The sequence below is a fragment of the Coffea arabica genome, chromosome 2e, assembly GCF_036785885.1.
Source record: "Coffea arabica cultivar ET-39 chromosome 2e, Coffea Arabica ET-39 HiFi, whole genome shotgun sequence".
NCBI classification, from domain to species: domain Eukaryota; kingdom Viridiplantae; phylum Streptophyta; class Magnoliopsida; order Gentianales; family Rubiaceae; genus Coffea; species Coffea arabica.
Window position 1 is genome coordinate 23,340,468 of NC_092313.1, and position 21,079 is coordinate 23,361,546.

The window sequence follows — 21,079 nt, forward strand, 5'->3', positions numbered from 1 at the left end:
AAACCTAGAACTTAAAAATTTTGGATTCAAATTTCTCTTCTCTCTTTTTGCTTTTTAAATTTCATTTTTTATTAGAAAAAAAAGATTTATTAAAAAAAGTTCAAAAGTGGTGGTCAAGAGTCAATGCTAGATCTCATAATGGAGTGTGTTTGGAATTACTAGTAGAGCATCCACAATAGTTTATACTCTTTAGAATATAATCCACATGCCACGTTAGCATTTCACTTTCTCATTTTTTTATTACATTTCCAATTACAATAGATTACACTTCACAAGGTGTAATAGCATGGATCCACAATTAAATCAAACATTTATTTTAATAATGCATAACTCATATCCCATAAATAAATAAAGTAATATTTAAAAATAATTTTGTTATTTTTAAAAAATAAAGTATTAACTTTCATTAAATTTTTTACCTTTTGAATTTTTTATTTTCTAAAAATAATATTATTAATTTCTAAGTTTGAACAATATATCTTTTTCTATCTCTCAAAAATAATATATTGTTATTTTTTAAAAAATAATTATGCAGAACATTAAACAAATATGTGATACCTCAAATGCAAACAAATTATTAAGCACTCAAATGCAAAATGGAAAATTAAAAAATTACATTTCTAACCATGAAATTAAAGCTAAACTAAGAAATATTATACTTGGCTTTTAGGATGGAACACATATGCTCATGAATTTTAAGCTGCTGCTCGGACATGCCTGTGGTATCCTTCAATAGGATTTCATAATCACTTCGGAAATTATAATTGTCTAACTTATTTGCTAAGTTTTCCATAGCTTGCAATTTTTCTTCTTTGTGCTCTTTCAACATGATCCGGATTTGACTAAGTTCTCCACCTACGTCTTGCTCATTCTTTTTTGATTTTCCCTTTCTCTTTCCCTTCTTTGCTGTTTTTTGACCAAGTGGACGAACTTCACGTACTTCACTGTCATCGATGTCGAAACTTGAATCCGCATTGGATGAAGAAGTGTATGCCCCGCTTTCATCAATCCTTACCTTTTTTGAAGAACGCTGCATAGGAGTATTTGCTTTCCATTTCGGATCATTTTTCAACAACACCCATACATGTTCATGTAAAAAATGCTTATTCTTATTCTGGTGAAAAAGCTCTCGTGCATATTGTTTGATCTGATCATCATTCCATCCGCTATGATGTTCTCCAACCAATTTGTTGTAGTATTGGTTGAATTCATTGACCATTCGACTCAACCAATGCCAATGTGATTTCACAGCTTTATATTTTCTTGGCGGTCCAAATTGCCGATTCTCGTTAAAGCAGTCCGTGACTCGTTTCCAGAAACTCTCATTATTTTGAGAATTACCCACAATGCTACAATTAGAAATTGTAAGCCAAACACTTGCAAGCATCTTGTCATCATCCACACTCCATGGAACGCGTTTATAATCAGATTCTTCCATCGCCTCATTGGTGAGAGTAATGTTATCCACCCCACGTTGTGTTGAATACGGTGGAAATTGAGAGTCTGACATTGATTCCGTTGATGCAACATTTTCTTGTTGGCCGGCGAAGTCAAAATCCTTCCTTATCTCTGACGGAGTTTTTGAGCCTACACAACCCATACCAAAGTTATAATTACCCGATGCGTAGTGATTTTCCATATTTGAATTAAAATAAGTAGGTGGAGGATACATGGGAATTGGATATGAAAAATTTGGTAGATTTTGGAAATTTGATGGATGATTGGAAGTGGATAAATTTAGGGGATATGCATAATTTTGCACATTTGCAGGAATACCAGAAAATGGGTAATTTGGAAAATTTTGGGGATATTGATTTTGTGAGGATGATGAATTTTCTATATTTGGAGCATTTAACATATTTGTAAAACTACTAAAATTTTCATCCATAATCACAAAATATTGAAATTTTAAAAAATTGTGCACAGAGGTTGAGGAAAATGAGTGAGAGAGTAAAAGAAATAATAGAGTAGAATAGTAGGATATGAAAAAAAAAGAGTGTGTTGTGTGTTTATATAGAGAATTAAAATATGACCGTTGAAAAAAAATGAACGTTGCAAAAACATAACCGTTGCAAAAAATGAACGTTGAAACCTTCAAGATTTCTGGGCAAAATTTTGTCAGACTGCTAAATTTTGACCCTGACTAACCCATCAATTACATGCATCATCGGAATGATGTGTGTAATGGGCATTACACGGCCACAATGGGTGGCCATGTAATGGACCTATATTTTGTCAGGCGTTGCACTCCTTATTATACTTCATTGGAGATGCTCTTATAATATTCAGATTTGTTTTCAGTTTCATGTCAATCATTTTTTATAAGATCAAAACAAGATATTATAACTGATTAAACTAACCTCACGATTGGTGAGGAAAAATAATAATATGCGATTAGAATAAATAATAAGCCATTTTAAGCACATATAATCGTCAAAAATGTTCTTTATTTCCTTTTTGGTTTAAGCTTCAATTTGATTAACTTATTTATATTAATAAGTTCATTCCAATTCTTAAATAAAAAATGTAGCAATTTATTATGAATAATTTCATTTATGCATTGTCAATTTATACACCAGCAGGTTTAGAAACATGATATGTAATCTAATTTTAAAATTGAAATTCACTTTTTGCATAGGCGGTACACATCTATACTTGTTAGTATAAAAAATTCACTATACTAATAATGAATAAAAATTTAATCTACTCTACACTCCAAAGACCTGCTAGGGTGTATATTGATAATGTATAAAAAATTATTCTTTAGTATTCCCGCTCTCATTTCGACACTTTGAAATCCTGTGAGAGGAGGGACGAGTTGGATGATTCAAAAAAAGGATCAAGTTGAACGAGTTGGAAAAGGTCAAGAGTGCAAATCCTGATCGGAGTATTTTCACTTAAAGAAAAAAAAAAATCTCCAAAGTCCTGACCAAGAGGCCTCTCATCATGATTGCCAAACTTGCAAATTGGATATCTAGGTGAAAGGACTACTAGTGGTGCAGAATTCCTCTGGAAGTCTGATGGCAACGTCAGCTACCTAAGACTTTTAGCTGGCATTTGGCAACGTCGGGTAGTGTGTGAAGGATCTGTCGCCAGTGGTGACCTGGTGACGGCAGGGCATAAAATTATGTAGACATTCTAAAAATAATTAAAATAGTAGATGTAGCTAAAAATATAACAAAATTTATTTTATATTAAAATTATGTTAAAAAATTTATTGAATTTCATCATCTAGTTACATTAATGTCTGTATTTACTATGTAGTGTTCATATCTATCATAATATTGAGTGTTTGGATAGAGGATTATTTGAAATATTATTTAAAATAATTATTATAATATTTTTATGATGTGATGTACGTTAAATAAAAAGTTAATCAAAACTATTTAAAAAGGTGAAAAGGTGACCAATTGTTTGAATAGCTAAATTTTGTTAAATAATATTTAATTTGTATCATAAATATATTTTTTAATGTATTAAATAAATAATATTTTATTTATAATAATAAAATAATATTAACGCGCAATCATAAAATAAAGACAAGAAACAAGACCAAGGACTACCTTTTGACGTCTCTAAATAGAAACCATTGCCACAATTACAGATAGGGTGATCATACCTCGTAGATAAAGGCCAACCACTTGCGATAGTTCTACGAGGAGAGGGAGCCCGTCAAGAAGATCTATCAAGAACGCAGAAGAAGAAAACCAAAAACGTTCAAAGCCCGGGTATGTATATTCTTTTCGCTCCATTCATTTCCCCTTTTTCTTCCTTATCTAAACTCTATTGGATTATTTCTTCGGTTTCCCTGCACTTATTGCTGTAAAAAATCTAGCAAAAACTAAAACATGAGTTTAGCTGTTCCTCTAGATTGAATTTTTGATGAATGATATATGCATGGTGGCGGGGAGTTCTATTGGTCAGTGGGTGCCGTTTCATTGGGATCTGTTGGTTTTCCTTGGATATCACCAGTGTTTTTCCTGAAAAATTAACAGAATACATGATCAAGCAGCATGCACCCAGAACCATAAAATGAAAATTGGTAACATGCCTTGATTAAGGGAAAAGCAAGGGAAACTGAGGTCTACTTGTTGCCCGCAACTTACAAGTTCAGTTACCAGTTCAAATAGCTGCTGCTGCATGCGAAAAATTCTCATTGTTGTCTTTCTTGGCGAAGTGTATATCAGATGTTTGGCGGCCATAGCTCGTGCTTACCGCCCACGGAGCGTGTTAGGGCAAGGCCACTTAGTCAGGAGTCACGACTTGGGAGTTTGCAAAATGTACAGGTTAGTCATACATCTATGGCGGTTATCCCAGACACTAAGCAAACAACTATAAGCTGACAATCATGGAATAGCTGTTATTTGATAAGCTAGTTGTCCTTTGGTTCGACATTTGGATTAGATGTGATTGATTATCCCAAGAATTATGGAAAGGGTATTTATTTATTTACTTGTTTTGGTTAGAGGGAAACTTCAAATCTTAACGGAAGAGGGGAAAGAGGATGGAAAAGGAGAAGGTTAGAGAGATACGCTGACCACTGACCACTGAAGTTTCTTGAATTAGGTTTTGGAAATGTGGAAAGGATACTTCGTGGTTGTGCAAAATAGTTAGACGGGGGCTTAATTATTTTTTGAATGAAAAAACAGTGGGTGAACTTAAATTATGAAGGTATCTAAAGCAGGAAGCAGCTCACGTACATATATATTAAAGAATTAATCTTGACTATAGAGACCATTATATTTTATACACTAGTGATTTTGGGTGAATAACTTATCACTCACTTTGAATTTGACCTCTAAATTTTATGCATGTGTAGCATGTATTCAGACCTGTTAGTGTCTGCTTGCTGAAAAAAAGTCAGTTCTACATGATTTGTTGGATCCATAGAAAGTCCACTATATTACACGAAGAACAAGTTTTCATTCAACCCCTATTAGAAAAAACTACACAAATTTTTCTTTAAAACTCAATAATATCTTTTCATCGATTATTTCCTAGATATGTACACAAGTTAAGAGCATTCCTCTTATGAAATACACCCAAAACGGAAACTAAGACTTGTAAATTCTATCAAGCAACGGTCAAAACTAGGTTTTAAATCTAAAAATAGGGAAACAAATAATTTTCTCCAAGCTCTGTATGGATATTCATTCTTTTTTTAAAAAAAAAAATATTTTTGTAATATAGTAACAACTCTAACAATAATTCCTAAAATAATTCTAAAAATACCATTTCAAATACACTTTACAAAAACAAAAAATATTAAAAAAAATTCCCCCACCTTTTCTACTTCCACCTACCACCATCCCTCCTCTCCTTATTCCTCCATTGTCATTATTGGCCCTCTCCCATCCTTCACCTTCCCTTCCTTCTTCTTCCTTCTTCCTCTTCTTCTCTTCCTTTCCTTTCTCCTCCTCTCTCTCCCTCTCTCCTCTTCTCCCCAGCCACTCCCCTCCCTCTGAGGATGCGACTTTCTTATCTCAGCCAGAAGCCACGACTCCCTTTCCTTTCAACTTCTTCTTCATTCTCTCCTCTCCTTCATTCTCCTTTTCTCCCTTGCCACCCTCCTTTTCTCCCCTGCCACCATCCTTCCCTTTGATGCAATCTCTAGCCATGACTTTCTTATTGTAGCCAAAAGCTGTGATTAAGGATGAAGGGGGTGACGAAGTGTGGGAGGAGAGACGAGGAGGAAGTAGGGGAAGGAGTGGTAGAGGAGGAGGAAGGAGGGGAGAGGAGGAGGAAGGAGGGGAGAGGAGGAGTGAGGGGGTGGAGGGTGGTATTAGTTCCAATTTTCAAAAGATATCCCAAAAAAAATTTAAATTCTAAAAAAATCCCAAAATACATTCTCAAAAACACCCCTAAAAAAACCTAATCCATATTCCATACTGAGCCAAAGTTATATCACTTTGTCATATTTGAACATTCAATTGCATCAATGTCAAAATTTTGGTACTTAAATTTCTTTAATCAAAATCAATTAGCAAATAAGTTTCAGTCCCTTTTTCATTTGTAATATGAACTACACATGCCAATAGTGAAAAGACCAAAAATAACCGTTTGTAACAGAGTTCTACCAATAGTTCTTCATTATGTCTCACCAAAAAAAAAAAAAAAGAAGTCTAATTAAGAGTTGTGTCCATAGAAATATGTTACCTATAATGGTGATTTTGAAAACAAAATCAGGCTTCAAATATTTGGGGTTATTTAGGCTTTTTATCAATGGCATGTGCATTTCATGTTATGTTAGCAAACTCAAGAGAAGTTGAAACTTATATACTAATTATATTCAGTTGAAAAAATTATGTACTACAGATGTATGTGCCAAAAGGAGGAAATCTATTCTAGGGGTTACATTGATGTTTGAATATGTTTGGGTTTTTATGGTAAAATTTTTTATTAAATTTTCAAATTTGCAGTTTTTGTTGTTGTTCTTAGATTTGTTGTACCTATTTATGTGTAATGTAACTTCCACCATTAGTACAGATGTCATTAATGAAATTATGATGTATTTTGTCAAAAGGGTGATCTATCTAGATCAATTGAGATAACACAAAGGGGGGAGATCTATTCAATTGAACATCCAGCAGCAAATTACTTTGCAGCCATATTTTTAAGGTTTAACAAGATATTTAAGAATTAACCCGGTAAACAATTATAGCTAGTTTGGGAGTTTGGGACACAAAAGAAAAGAAGAGAGTTTAGGTTAGAAAAGAAAAGAAAATAGAAGAAGAGATTGTGATATCTCTTCATGTTGTTTGGGAGTTTTTGGAGAGAAAGATAATGAAGCAATTTTCCTTTATTTGAAAATAAAGAGAAGTAAAAGAAAAGATTTTATTTTTCATAAGTACCCTTGAAACTTGAAATTCACATGACATAAGAAAACGTTATTTTATAATCTTTATAAGGGCAAAATTGATATATTAAAATATTTACTTAACTCACTTTCCTTTCTCGCACTTTCCGCCTAATTTTGGGCTGACGGTTTTCTCGTAGCTCGAAAGAGGTGTGGAATCCCTTCTTTTCTTTCCATTTCTTTCCCATTAGAACTCCCAAATGCTCTTTCCAATTAAAACTCCCAAATGCGAGAAAGATTTCACTTTCTTTCTTAATCTTTTCTTTTCTCACCAAATACGTCCTCCCAAACGGGTTATTAGTCTCATTCATTAAGAACGTTAAGGGGAATCCCAGTTCCACATACAGCAGCAGAGTTTCTTTTTCTCTTCCAGTTCTCATCGGACCAGATACAATCCCTCTTAAATCTCTAAGGATCAGCCGAACAATCATCTCAGGAGAGTAGAGATTCTTGATAAGAATCTGCTTGCTCCTGGTGCACCACGAGTGGTGTACAGTTGCTGCATATGCATTTGTTCTCTCATGACTAATAAAACGGTCCTGAGAACAATGCTTGATTGTCGACAGGGGCCTTATTTCCCAATCAATAGGCTTTCTATACACAGGGAATTTGCTCTGTACAGTTAAACTATTTATAATTCACTAAAATGGTAATCATGCTTACTAGCAACAGGACCATTATGTTCTAGATCCTAGCTAAGATATAAGGAAAATAGTGTTAGGATGTTATATGATTAACAGTTAATTTGTACCAGATGTTATGCTTTTGATATCTACAGGGTATAGTTCAATGGCCGATACGTGCGACTTGTTGCATCCTCTAGTCAAGTCAAAAGTACGCACAGTTATTTTGCTTTAAAAATCTTCGCTCAAGTCTGAACAAAGATTACCTGCAGCTGTTCAGCTCCTCTAGGACTGTTTTTGGCACTCCTCATTCTGAATAAATTTTCTGTAGCTAATTTAACCAAACTCCTGTTTTTAAATTAGTGTTTTGTGGTACCTTAAAATAGGAATAAATATCAACTGTAACTGTATGCTGCTCAGCTCTTCATCCTGCTAATCTAAGATCAGCCCTCTGTGAAGGAATGTGCTTCAAAAGCAAACAGAGATGCCCTACTTTAATTGCAGGAGGCGGAACTGAGAACGGTGAGTATTAGCCAGTCATCTTCTTATCTTTGGTGTTTGCAATCTGAGCGCTTCTCTTTTCTTTTTCTTTTTTTTTTAAATCAGACTTGTCTAGTTGTAAGTAGGTTGCAGAAAACAATTTTAACCACAAAGTTATAAATTGAACCCTATCTTCAAGGAAGATGCTCTCTGCTTTCATTCGACATTCGTGTCGTAACTTGTAAGATCACTATGAATCATTGTTCTCAAAATTAGTTAAATGTTACTCGTAGTGGCTTAAAGTGCGAAATTATGGCAGGACTAATTAAATAAAGGTGGTAAATGTAATTGAAACTCAGAAAAAAAGTTTAGGTTGCAATTTTTCTAGCTGTTAATTTGAATACTAAACAATCAAATGTGGAAGTTTACTGTTTTAGAGGCTTAATGTGATATTCGTCCATGTTGTCATAGGCTTACCTGTTAATTGCCAGTTTACTGAATCGTTTATGTTCTTTTTTGTTTTTGCCCTTGTACATTGCCCTCTTTGATACTGTTCTGGGGCTCTGGATCTTGTGATTTTCGGGTGACTGGCTGTTTAGAATCCTTTCTTGTTATTTTTGTTGACATTTCTACTTGAAATTGGAGCAGGTTTAGAACTTTCGATTTTTAAGATAAAAAGGGTGATCCTGATCTGAATCCTAAGCAATAAATCTCTCGATTACACAATTTCGTGCAGCCAATTTAAGATCAATTGAAAAGCATTCTTGGAAATTGCTGCTACAAGACTACTTTCTTGTTGTTGTTGTTTAGACCAATGTAGCTAGTTCTGTACCTGGAAAATCAACTGACATATAGCTAAATTTCGACCATCTTATTGTTGGGATTTTGAAAGCAAGACTTACAGCTCCCAGTCAATATATTGTCCTTCGCCATTATATAGAAATTTCTTTGGCAAATGTCTCCCTACTGAGACCTGATTGAATGGGGAAACCTTATGGGTACTATGAGTGCTAAAAGGTTAACAACTGGTTCCTGGGATGCCAAGACGCCACATTTTCTGCTAGTATATCATGAGGAAGTGTGTCCTGAGTAATTGAGATAGTCATTTGTAGGGGTAATGCACCTTGACAACCTAGAATAATTAGCTTGTCATCCAGAGTTGTCCCAGGGACTGGGCCGTCACATGCGAATAATTAGGAGAAGTCCCTTGACCCATTTGAGATTAGTTCAATTTTCTTGGATTGACCCCTTAAATGTCTAATTGTCATCAATAGAATAGACTGCAATGTTGTTAAACTCAGACTGAATAGCGACTCAATTAAACTACTCGGTCAAGGATCAACTGCTTGGATCGGTCAGACTGTTTTCAAAAACCCGCTAACGCTAGCATGATGTTATAATTTTTTTATATTTTTATAAGATTCAGAAATATTGAAATTAAGTTCTTGGTTATATTTGACTAATCATGAAAAATGTTCCAAATATATTAGAGTTGCAATCAAATATACACCTAATAATTATATACAAAAATGTAAATTCATGGTTAAAATATGTCTATTCTCCAAAACTAATTAAAAAACTAAATTAAAACAAATTAATGCAAGTTGGAATCACTGATGCTAAATTAAGGAGATCATAAGGATGAAAACATCTTGATTTAGAGATCATTTAGGAAAGCAAATAATTTTGATATTTACACTAAATGGGTGACGTTTTCTTATTCCCATTAATAAATGAAAGTTTTACAATATAGGTAACTCAAATTATATTTGGAGAAAAGAAAAAAGAAAAGTTTGAGAATCGAGTCAACTAGTCGAATCAGGTTACTAGTTTATTTAGTTTTTGATGGTTTTAACTGGTTTTTAACCAAAACCGATTATACTACAAATCAGTTTGAAAAAATCGGATCGATTGAACCAGCCAATTCGATCTGGTCTAACAACACTGCAACAGAGAAGCCTTCACAACCACAAGTGGTTCCCAGGAAATTCGTCAGAATCTCTCCTGTGGTTTAATGTAATGCACCTTTGAACATGCATAAACTTTTGTCTGCTACAACTCTAACTGCAGGGGACAGGGCCTATCATGTGTTTAAGGCTTGTCTCCTAAAGTGGGCCTTGCACTCTTACCAAGAAGTTATGAATTCCGAATAAAAATAATTATTTGTCTATTGTGAACTAGAAGTAGGATGTTAACCCATAAATGGTGACCCTTGGGACTATGAATGATCCGACTAACTATTCATATTTCTAGACTGGAACGCTTACTGAGACAGTTGATCATCCAGTTTCCACAGAGTTATTGAACCCCCACCCCACCACACCCCATCGAGCCATGTAGCTTATTAATTTAGATTTTGTACAGATCTGCAGATACCTTTATGTTGGGATCTTTAGGAAGAAGGAATTGGCTACCAAGGAACAAATGAGGCAATTGAGGTAACATTATTGTTTCCATTTTCCTGTTGCTTGATTTTCTTTCAATTTTCATGCAGCTACATAGATGTACTAAGAAGGAATGTTTATCACTGAAGTCGAGACTGCCCTGTCCTAAAATTGCAGTATAGACGGTCTAGTAGTTGAGTGTGTTAATCTTGGTTTGGGTAATCTGGGTCCATGTAATATTTTAGGCAGATTCTGCAATTCCTATTTGTTATTACATCCTCAGGTTGACATTATTGTTGCATGATGAAACAAGTATTTCTAAAATTTCGATCGTAAAATTTCAGTTATTATTCTAAACGTAGACTCGTACATATCATCATTGATACAAACAAAATAAGGGGATGTTTCCTTACTGGAACCATAAAGTTTTTCAAATTTTATAAAACTAAAATCGAAAAGTTTAGTGTGTTAATTAAAACAAAACAAAAAAAATTTTGATTTCTTCCATGTCTAAAAGCGTTGACCATATTGTTTTTAATCTTATCTTTTCAGCTCCACTAGTGTTTGGTTTGCAGATCAGGTGATGGGGCTTTGAACATGTTATACAAGGCTTTGTGTCGAATTACACAGCGAATTGGCTGACCCTTTTCTTTTTGGTTTGGAAAGAAAGAAATAGAGTACCACCGGTATTTAACTCTGCATAACGTAAATGTGTAGGTTGTGAAGAGGTGAGTAGTGATGGGACTAATTTTGGGATCTGCTTATAGGTCATTTTTGCATGCGAAATGTTTGTGATATATCAACAAATACTGGTAACTGGACTTCATTTGAGTGAATTTTTAGACATCGCATTGGCCCCCTTTATCAAAATTAGCATATACTACCACCTTCTTGAACAAGATTATCCTCCCAATTTCCCTAAGGTGTCCCCAAGCACATCAATTGAGAATATCAAAGGAAGATTCTGTAATTACGAAAAACTTCAAATTCTAACGAAATGAGAATTTTTGGATCCTGTACCTGAAAGCAAACGTAGGGATTAAATCTACTTCTTAACTTGTATATTTTGGTCGATTTTGAGTCTGCATTTATACCGTCTGATTATCCCTATTTTCTGTCACCAAATGCCCTTGTTGCTAATGCTCATGGAAATGAACAAGGTAACAAAATAAATAAATAAATATTAAAAGAAAAGGAAATGGTGAACACTTTTTGCCCTTTCCTTGCTGTGGATAGCATAGAAAAAAGGGAGGGAGGGCTTCTAGCTACCATCCCTTTTGGGAATAAACTCTTGTCATATCATTCAACAATTTAAATTTTAAAAATGGTCTAAGGGTTGATATCTCTTTTTATACACTGAACGATGAATTGATACGTAATGTTATGGTATCCAAAAGGTACTGCAGAACTTCCCAAAAAAAACTGTATCAGGCCAAAGTAGAGATAACAATATAGAAAAATGTTGGCCCTTTTGGATACAATATCCATGATTCTAGTATGGTTATATTTTGCCATATCATTTAATGATTTAAACTTTTGAAATCATTTGAGGGTTGATAACTGTTATTTTACATTCAATGGTGAGTTTTATCTCATTAGTACAGTATCCAAAAGGGACCATAAAACTCTCCCAACAATAGATGCATTTTCATCATGACCTTTAATGAGAGAGTTTGTTGATGGGCCAATGAATACGTAGGGATGACAATTGGGACGAGTGTCCACAGAGGGTTAATAGGGCGTGACGGGAGGTCATTTCTCCTCCTATTAAAAAACGAGGCGGAGGGCGATGGTATACCTACCCCGTCACCCGCCTAATATACACACACACACATAAATATTTAATATTATTAGTTATAAGTATTAGATTATGTATTAGTAATATAATTAATATTATTAATTATACTCATAATTATATATTTATACTAATATAAATTATTGATTAGTTATACTAATACATCTATAATAAATTACTAATTATATATTTATACCAAATTACTAATTACACTTTTTACTAATTATACACTACCGGCACCCGCAGGTAAAGTGAGGCCGGGTGGGTGGAATGTTTCCGCCCCATTGCCATTCCTATGAATATGGCTTCAAAGATCAGAAGGTGGTCTTTGAAGTGCTTGGAACTGCATCCAAAAATAGGAGATGAAAAAATAAAATAAAATTTTTAATGAGTGTTCAGGGAGCATTCATTAGTGTACTCAGTATATACCTAATATACTATGTGAATGTACAGATTTGTTGCATCCCTTCATTTAGACATTTCCTCACTTTAGTTTCACATTTGCAAAATATGGCATATCTTAACCATTAGCCAAACCAAAGAAAAAAAAATAGAGAGAGGAAAAAAAGGCCATGGACTCGTGTAGATGGCAGTATTGTTGCGAGTCGTTTTCAACTTTCTTCGGCAATCTTTGTGATTCCAGCATTGATTGATCTCAAATTATCTGTACTGCCAACTATCAAGCATGCCTGTTTTACCGATTCAACTTATTCTTTTGGGGGCTTCCCTGTAGAATGTGCGGCTTGTTTTTTTAATTCCAAGCATGTCATTCTAGAATATTTGAAGGAGGTGCCACATTTGGTGGGGGAAACTTCCTAATTCTGACCTCCGATTAGGAGACGAGTGTTGTTGGAGAATAGGATACTAGAAGGCGGTCCGGAGATCAATTATTCTAGGGCACACCGACTTGTGCAACTAATAGAAACAAAAGATATTTATAAAAAATATATATAAACTTCAAGTATTACAAAGGCCAAAAAAAAAAAAAAAGGCTGTTTGGCTGGAGGAGATTTAAAAAATACAAAAAAAAGATTAACCTTTTATACACTGACAGTGATTTAAATTCCAAATTTGAGTTTATTTTTATGTGTTATGATCTAAATCTATTTTTATACACTAACTATGTATAAAAAATATTACCAAAGAAAAGGTGTAAAACAGGAATTTTTAGGTCTTGCATGCCCTAAAAATTCGATTGTTCGAATTATATTGCTAGTAGAGTCTATGGCATGGCATTTGAAAATAAATGCAATAAATAGTCAGAACATCTCTCCCTAGCTAGCAGATTACAACGACCAATTTTCTTTTAGATTAGCAAAAAGTACCACGAAAAAAAAAAGATGCAAATGACTTCTAACTAGGTTGAAGGCAAATTTTTCTGCCACTCCTAAGATTGGATTTCTTTTTTCTGCTTCAATGATTCATATCAATTTCAGCGTCCCATATAATTGGGATTTAGCAATTCATCTCAGATCTGTTTGCACAAACTTGCGCAGTTGCATGTCATCTTTAGCTATTCTCAGCGCAATAGGATTTTTCTGGTCTCCGTATCGCCCATTATTCTTGATATTTTCTTCGAAATGGAGGGGAAATTTATTTAAAAAAAAAAGACAGAGAAAAAGAGGTGAAGAAAGAAAGAGAAAACTTTTAACTAATATATCAGAAAAACTTGTGAAAATTTTTCTGTAGAGTACAATAATATTTAAGAGAGAGTATATATATATTCACTACCAAAAAGAGATGGAAAAAAATGAAAAAGAAATATATGTTGCTTATTTCCAACTTGCAAATCTTTTTGCTTTCCACCACCACGGGAGTAGAGGAAAGTTATCTCCGTTAACAAAATCAAACCTAACTCGAGGAAGAATGACGATACTAAGTAGCGCTGTCGGTAGCTAACTGTGCTGCAGACGAAATCACTGTTAATGAAATAAGACTACTGACTCATTGTCTCCATCATATGGTCCCTAAATTTCTCTTCCAGCACCACTACTTACCGGTAAAAAAGATTCTAGTTTTGACAAAAATGTTCAGCTTTCCAATCCCAGTCCCACATTTCTCTATTCTACCAACTATTTAATCGTACAAGTCACGTTGACGAGGAAACAAGTTTGGCTTAATTTTTCTATCTTTTGTCAAGAAGTTCATATCTGTATTTGGCACTGTCACAAAACCTCTTAAATTCGTGCTTCATCCGTCAATGCCAAAAGGAAAAAGGTAATATTGTACCGCCTAAACATCACTTTCATTATTATTATGATTTTTAACATCGCTCTCATTGATCTTTAGTCATTGAAGATTTCTAAAGAAGATCATGAAAGTGTAGTTTATGGTATAGTAAGTATCAAAGGTGGAAGGATAACTATTGCACGTTGCTTGAAAAAAATATGAAAATAGACTATCATGCGCACCATCAAATAGGTTCTTCTGATCAAAAGGAACAGTTTGGACGGTTACTGTGGAATATACACGCATGCAATTTTATATCATTAATCATTTTCATCCTTTTATAGAGTAAGATTTTGACGGTTCAAGTCTCAAATCCTTGGGGAAAATATGTCCACAAACAAGTTATTTGTATGCTTTGAATGGACCATTTGAATTTTGAACTTGAGGGTCCTCGAACTTCTATATTGGAGGCTATAGAGGCTAGCACGTTATAGCAGTTTTTAGAAAAACTGTTCTTGATATTTTTGTTAAATGAATTTTTTTATACCTCACTTTTGAAATGATAATTTTACGTTCCTTACAAAATCAAGTAGGTAAAATTCAGTTCCAATCTAAACTTTTGACCACTTTTTATTCTGAATGAATTCATCATGTAATCCACACATGGTCATTTTTTAGGAGTAAAAAAGTTAGATCCCTTTTTTAGGGGCAAAAATGTTAAATCCCATTTGCAGTTAAACAAATGACTCGTTTTGCCTCTAAAAATAATAAGATCTGACTCCAATCATATTTATTTTTTCCTAAAAATGTGAGATCTGACTTTTTTGTACATTACAAATAACTGTAATTTGAATTTGTATGGGATAATGTAAAGTTAATTTTTTAAAAGTAAATGACAAAAAAATTCATTTGATAAAATATGCGGAACATTTTGAATGATTTTTCCTTAGTTTATCATACAAAAAAATTGTTTACATTAATAGGTGCAAATGTATAAAACATATCCTTTGTTTAAATTTTAAATTCTATTTTTGAACATATGCATTGTATCTAACCTTACTCAGATAAAAAAGGAAAAATCTTGGTAATAGTGATGGTGTAAGAGAGAGTATTCCAAATTTCAATTTACTTTGTTTTCTATTACATTTACACTTATCATGATGCTTTAATTGTTCATATCTTCGTCGGACATAGATATTTCTACTTACATCTCACCTCATATTTGCGTCAACTAAGACTGGTAATCTATGATCGGATATTCAATCAAAAAACAAAACTGAAACAAAAAGAAAGAAAATCGTAGCAATTGACGACTATGAAAACTTCTAAAATCGAGATATAATTATTATGTAGTAAGCTAACCAAAAACCAAATTGCATGACTTGTGTATATCGTTTAACTTCAGATGTAGCTATCATGTAGGTTGTATAATAGTTTCTGAGAGGGGGATGATAGACCATGAAGGTTTAGCAAAAGGAAAATGAGAAAATTTCAGAGGCTATGATATTTTTGAAATTATCAAACTATCTTTAACGATTAATTTTCTCAAACCTATCGCTATTTTTTCTTGTTATTCCTAAATTTTAGGTATCTCCACCTCTTCTTTTTCAGACACACATGCGATTTTTTTATTTTTTTTTTTCCAAATCTCACGCAATGGAAAGTAACAATTGAGATAGTCCAAGAACGTCAATATCCCCAAAGATGCATGAACACTTTTGTAACCATTCATGGTCAAGTTGTTCTAGTTACTCTTTCCTTTTTGTTGGGATTCATGATATATCTGTTTGGGGCCGTTTTGTCCTCGGCACACACAATTGTTTAGCCCCAGAATCGAAAGTGACATGATTGTGACCATTGTACCTCAACGTAGATCGAGCCACAAAATGTAAAGCGATTCTGATTATGACTATTGTACCTCAACGTAGATTAATCCCCAACTGAAACTGAAAGCACATTATAAGAAGTCCCCACTCAATGATTTACAGCTTCATCCTTCAGTTGGAATATCGTCGGAGTTATAGATTGTGATGAAATTGTGCATAGACGGCCACCGTCCATGGATCAATTGAAATTTGGCCAGTTTTGTTCTGTTAATGGGAATCGCTATCGCCGTACGCAAATTCTAATCCGGGGCAGTGTGAAAAGGCTTGTTGCGGCCGGGGCCGTACATGCAACAGTTCACGAGTACATGGCAATATGGCATTTGGACTGGGAGCCAACCATTTTGATCGTTTTGAGATTTGACATTCTGACCATCAACTTCACTTCCTTCTCCGGCATGAATGAATTTCAATCCCCAGTGATACGAGACTTAGCTGACCCGTGATTCATCTCCGTGGTTTTTGACCAATAGAATAAACTTCCAAGAAGAAATCTAAGAAGATTGAAGTTAGTAACCACGCTGGCGATAGCTCGACTGACTATGACTTATGTGATAGTTACGTCGATAACTTTAGCCCACAAGTGTTAACTGGTTCAGTGACAAATTTATCCTCCATTGAAGCCCAATTAAGTTAATTTGACATTTGCTGCATAGGGTGACGAGTTTACTATTTATACATCAAATATCAAGTCCCTAAAATCCCCCTCAGCCAGTAGAATTATTAATTGGGATAATTTCAAAAACCTCCCCTGAAGTTTACAAATTTACATTAATCTCCCCTGATAGAATTGTGAACCCAATTGCTTATATCACATGGAGAGAAATTACTCATATACCTTAAGACATTATATGTCTTATTGGAAACTAATATTTGATGATTGAGTAATTAGGGCACCAATTAACGGAAATTTTTGTGATTGATAGAACTTTACAATTTGATATACCAAATGGTGCCAAGTTATGATAGTTGTAAAGTAGTTTTGTGGAAGTGAAAGAGAAAGGAGAGACACGAAAGGCAAAGTTCAAAATTTTTTTCTGTTCAAAATCACAAAAATCATAGCAAACCTCATGTAAGAAAGATGAGTGTGCCTATTTTGTTGAATATTGTGATCATTAGAGTAACTTTGTTACTTATTTGTATTGTCTAATGTATTAAATGTAAACTTTTTGAATAGTGAAATATGTGTTAAATATTTTCAAGTTTTAATTGTTTTCATTTGTTTTTTTACTAGTACAACTTATACATATGCATAAGAGGTATCTGTGGAATAAAAGTTTCATATTTCTCCTTAAAGCACTTTTTTAATGATACTTTTTCTGATTTGCACTAATTTTGTTGCCAAAACCTTAACCTCAGTGGATGTTAGAGTAATTTTACAAATCTCAAGGAAGGCTAGTGAAATTGTTAAGAACCTCAGGAGAGATTTCTGAAATTATCCCTTGTTAATTAGGTTACCGGAGTTTCTTGATACATCTCCCTGACCCACTATTTTCCTCATTTCCTCATGCAAGATTTAAATTCTCTAGTGAAAAAAAAAAAATTTTTTACCCAAGGTTAAATATTCACCATGTCAATGGGTGTTATCAAGGCTAGTTGTCCCTTTCTTTCTTTTTTTCTCCGAAAATGAGGATAATGGTTTTTCTTTTCTAATGTTCTAAAATTACAACCCGTACTAGTATGGGGTTCTTGGCTATGGGAATTTTGTAACTTGTTTTTTCCATTTCCACTAGTAAACCTTGAAAAGAATTGTACGTCAGCACGTTCTTAGGATCCAAATGATGAGTTTGTAGTCAGTTTCATGACCCTTCATCCTTTTTCAATGTTCTTTGCATGGTAGCGTCCCAGTGGGGTTGGCATCTTGACGTCTCAACTTTTCCACCTTAATACGACTCGGATTTATAGGACATTTAGATTGATCTTGTTGGGTTGAACGAAAAGAAAGATCATACTTAAGAAGAAATAGTGATCAATTTGGGTCGTGATTCTTGACAATAATGCAGTTCATGTTTTACGACTGTCCTTGACAAGTAACCGACCATGAATATCACGACCATGGATACGACCTATATATCAGCCAGATCTGCATGCTACAATGGAGCTTGTGGCTTCCGACCAATAGTACTATGAACACAGCACCGAGAAAGCAAAAGTATCGACCACTTAGTTATGAAGGGACTGATGGGCGCTTCAAAGCTTATCCATATATGGCCCTAGTTTTGACAGGAAGTGCATTTTCTTTGTGCAAATCGTCCTATAATATCTGTCGAATTTGGACTTTGATGTAAGACACTTGGTTGATTTATTTATCTGTGTAATTGGTTCTTATGTTATAAGAAGCTTGGTTGATTTAACTTTGGGATATCAACTCTTCTCATAATTACTCTTGTTGGTAGTTATAGTGTTCCATTTGATATTTACATATCAGCACAATTGCTTGAGTGTGGTGCTTGTCTTCAAAAAAAAAAAAAAGTACTTTTGGTGATGAAATTACTTTTGAGATTTTTGTTAAACATCATCTCATTGGAAGTAGAATTTTTGGTGTTAGAAGCACCTCTAGCAAAAGTTTAGATTTGGTATTTTTAGAATAACTTTTATGTTTTAAAAAAATAAAAAATTTAATTTAATTATTTTATTCTATATTATGAACTTAATAAAGAGATAAACATATCTAAAATATTTAAAAATTACACATTATTCAATATTATAAACACTTAATTATTGAATGAAGAAACATTGGTCTAGTGGTTAAATTAGAGATCCCAAGACTTAAAAAAGTTTTCGGGTTCAAATCCCCCTTCCTTCTCCGTGCTTTTTAAATCTCACCCATCAACCCCAAACTGACACTTAAAATTATTGGTCAGACTTCAAAATTGGTGGCTCCCTTATTTGGATTGTGAGAAAAATTCTCTTGAAACATTTTTCAATTACCTTTTTATTTTACACATATCATATCCCTATCAAATATTTTTTCTACGAAAATTTCAAAAGCTTGCAACCCAAACAAAGTTCGTTGAACGTTTCGAAGCGGTGCCATGGCTAAATCTTTGTGTTGCTTGATTGGAAAGATAATTGATTTTAGCTTACGTTGGTTGGATCATACATGACGTTGGTCTGTGACCTCTGTTTTCTTTTTGTTTATCGGAGGTAGAAATGAATGATTTGGATGCTGTGAAAAGTCGAACATATCAAAAGAACAGATAATAAGTAGATAACCATGAAAGTGCAATCATGCGTGGGACTGTAACGAAAATGATATTGGCACATATCAATCAAACCACTGGAAGAAAATGATATTGGCTGGGTAGATCATTTACCTCAGGATGAAGCCAGGCATCCAGCAAGCTTTCAACCCAAATAAAGCTGCCAGGCCGTGAACTTCATGCTCTAGTCTTTGCAAGTAATGATATCAATCATTTCTGGGAATATTCATGGTATAAATGATTCATTGGTTCTCAATTTAATTTATGCATCCTATCAGCAGACGACAGATATGGATTCTCTATCCTGTTTCACATTCTAGTATGTCTTTATGTCTAAAGCAGAATACTATTTTTCCCCTCTCCCATGATGCGGAGGGGCTTCAGCTGGCATCCACTGTTGCTTCCATGAACAAAAGTTTTTTACTCTCTTAATAGTAATTGGAACTTTCGAAAAAAAAAATTTTGAGTTAAAATGAGATTCTTTCGAAGGACACATGACAATATAATAGATGGTAAGACAGAAAGTGTGAGAAAATGCTGAAAACATAGATGGAAACTACAAAAAACACTTGCATGTGTCTAATTACTGAAAAAAAAATGGATACAACTACAACCACTTTCTTAGCATATGTATACATCATCCTCTAGATTGGTGCACTATAAAAATGTGTAAATCTTGCCTTCCATCAAGGATTGGCTACCACATTAATTGTGGGATGGGAGGTCAAGGGTTCAAATCTTGCCTTCCATCAAGGTGCCTCAATATGAGATTTGTTCTAAATCCATACGGGTATGTGGTGCACCCGTTTAATCTGATGGTGGTTTAGTCCCTTCAGATCCCCCGACTCAATTGGGCCACCCCATAGAATAGGTTCCCCATAAATTGTTGACCAATTTTTGCCCTATTTGAGGAGACCAAGTCACAATTCTCACCTAGAAGATCAATATTTAGGGGAAAATGGAAAGATCTCATAAATAATTTTTGGTGGGTGGTTGAATATGTGCCTTTTATCCAAGGCCTAGGATCAACTAAAAGACCATTCAGAAATTCGCACTCTTTACACTCTTTCTCCGGGCTTTGTAACTAAACCATGAAATTAAGCCACCTAACTTTCGGTGGTTTGTGAACTCGATCACAGTCACCAAAGTAGATGTTGTGTGGTTGTGCGGCCTCACCATTTTAAGTAGAAAGAAAGTAGGAATGCCAGTGAAGGACATCTTTGAATTGGCATTTGGATCCCCCCTCCAACATTAACTAGGCTGCATGATTGAATGTATTTCAAAGATTATCTTCTTTCCCATGTAAAACAAACTGGTGCATTTTAAGTCCGGCAACCAGATTTTTTTTAGGTTTCCCCTGCACTTCATTCTTGAACACAGAAAAATAAGGGAATTGGTTTGTGCAATTACACTGGTAAAACATCTTTGAATCCATTAAATCTAGCAAAACAACCTACAACTCCATGATCTAGTCAACAGAATTTGATTTACATATGAATGTAAATTTCTTTTTTTTTTTCTTCCAAGAAGTACATTTATATATATATATATATATATATATATATATATATATATATATATATATATATATATATATATATATATATATATATATATATATTTCTGCGGTTGTAAATCCAAAACTTTGCAACTAGGTTTCAAGTCTCCACTCTTTCTCCGCTAAAG

General features: G+C 34.0%; 1 protein-coding gene and 1 long non-coding RNA gene across 7 annotated transcripts; one reads left to right on the top strand and one right to left on the bottom strand.

Moving 5' to 3' along the window:
* Positions 1–643: 643 nt before the first annotated feature.
* Positions 644–1,639, bottom strand: LOC113728780 (glutathione S-transferase T3-like). The gene has a single exon (XM_027253145.2). It carries the CDS (start codon positions 1,637–1,639, stop codon positions 644–646), a length of 996 nt encoding a protein of 331 aa, XP_027108946.1.
* Positions 1,640–3,585: 1,946 nt separating this feature from the next.
* Positions 3,586–11,194, top strand: LOC140036911 (uncharacterized). 6 transcript variants are annotated; one of them, XR_011840501.1, is made up of 5 exons: positions 3,586–3,728; positions 4,188–7,690; positions 7,866–8,001; positions 10,324–10,397; positions 10,896–11,194. It is a non-coding gene; the product is annotated as an uncharacterized lncRNA (long non-coding RNA). The 6 variants fall into 6 exon arrangements; XR_011840500.1 differs by having other exon boundaries at positions 4,188–4,286; positions 7,635–8,001; XR_011840502.1 differs by having other exon boundaries at positions 4,188–4,286.
* Positions 11,195–21,079: the final 9,885 nt, after the last annotated feature.

Excerpts from the sequence above, each read along its gene's own strand:
- LOC113728780 (XM_027253145.2), bottom strand. The coding sequence starts at position 1,639 with ATGGAAAATCACTACGCATCGGGTAATTATAACTTTGGTATGGGTTGT.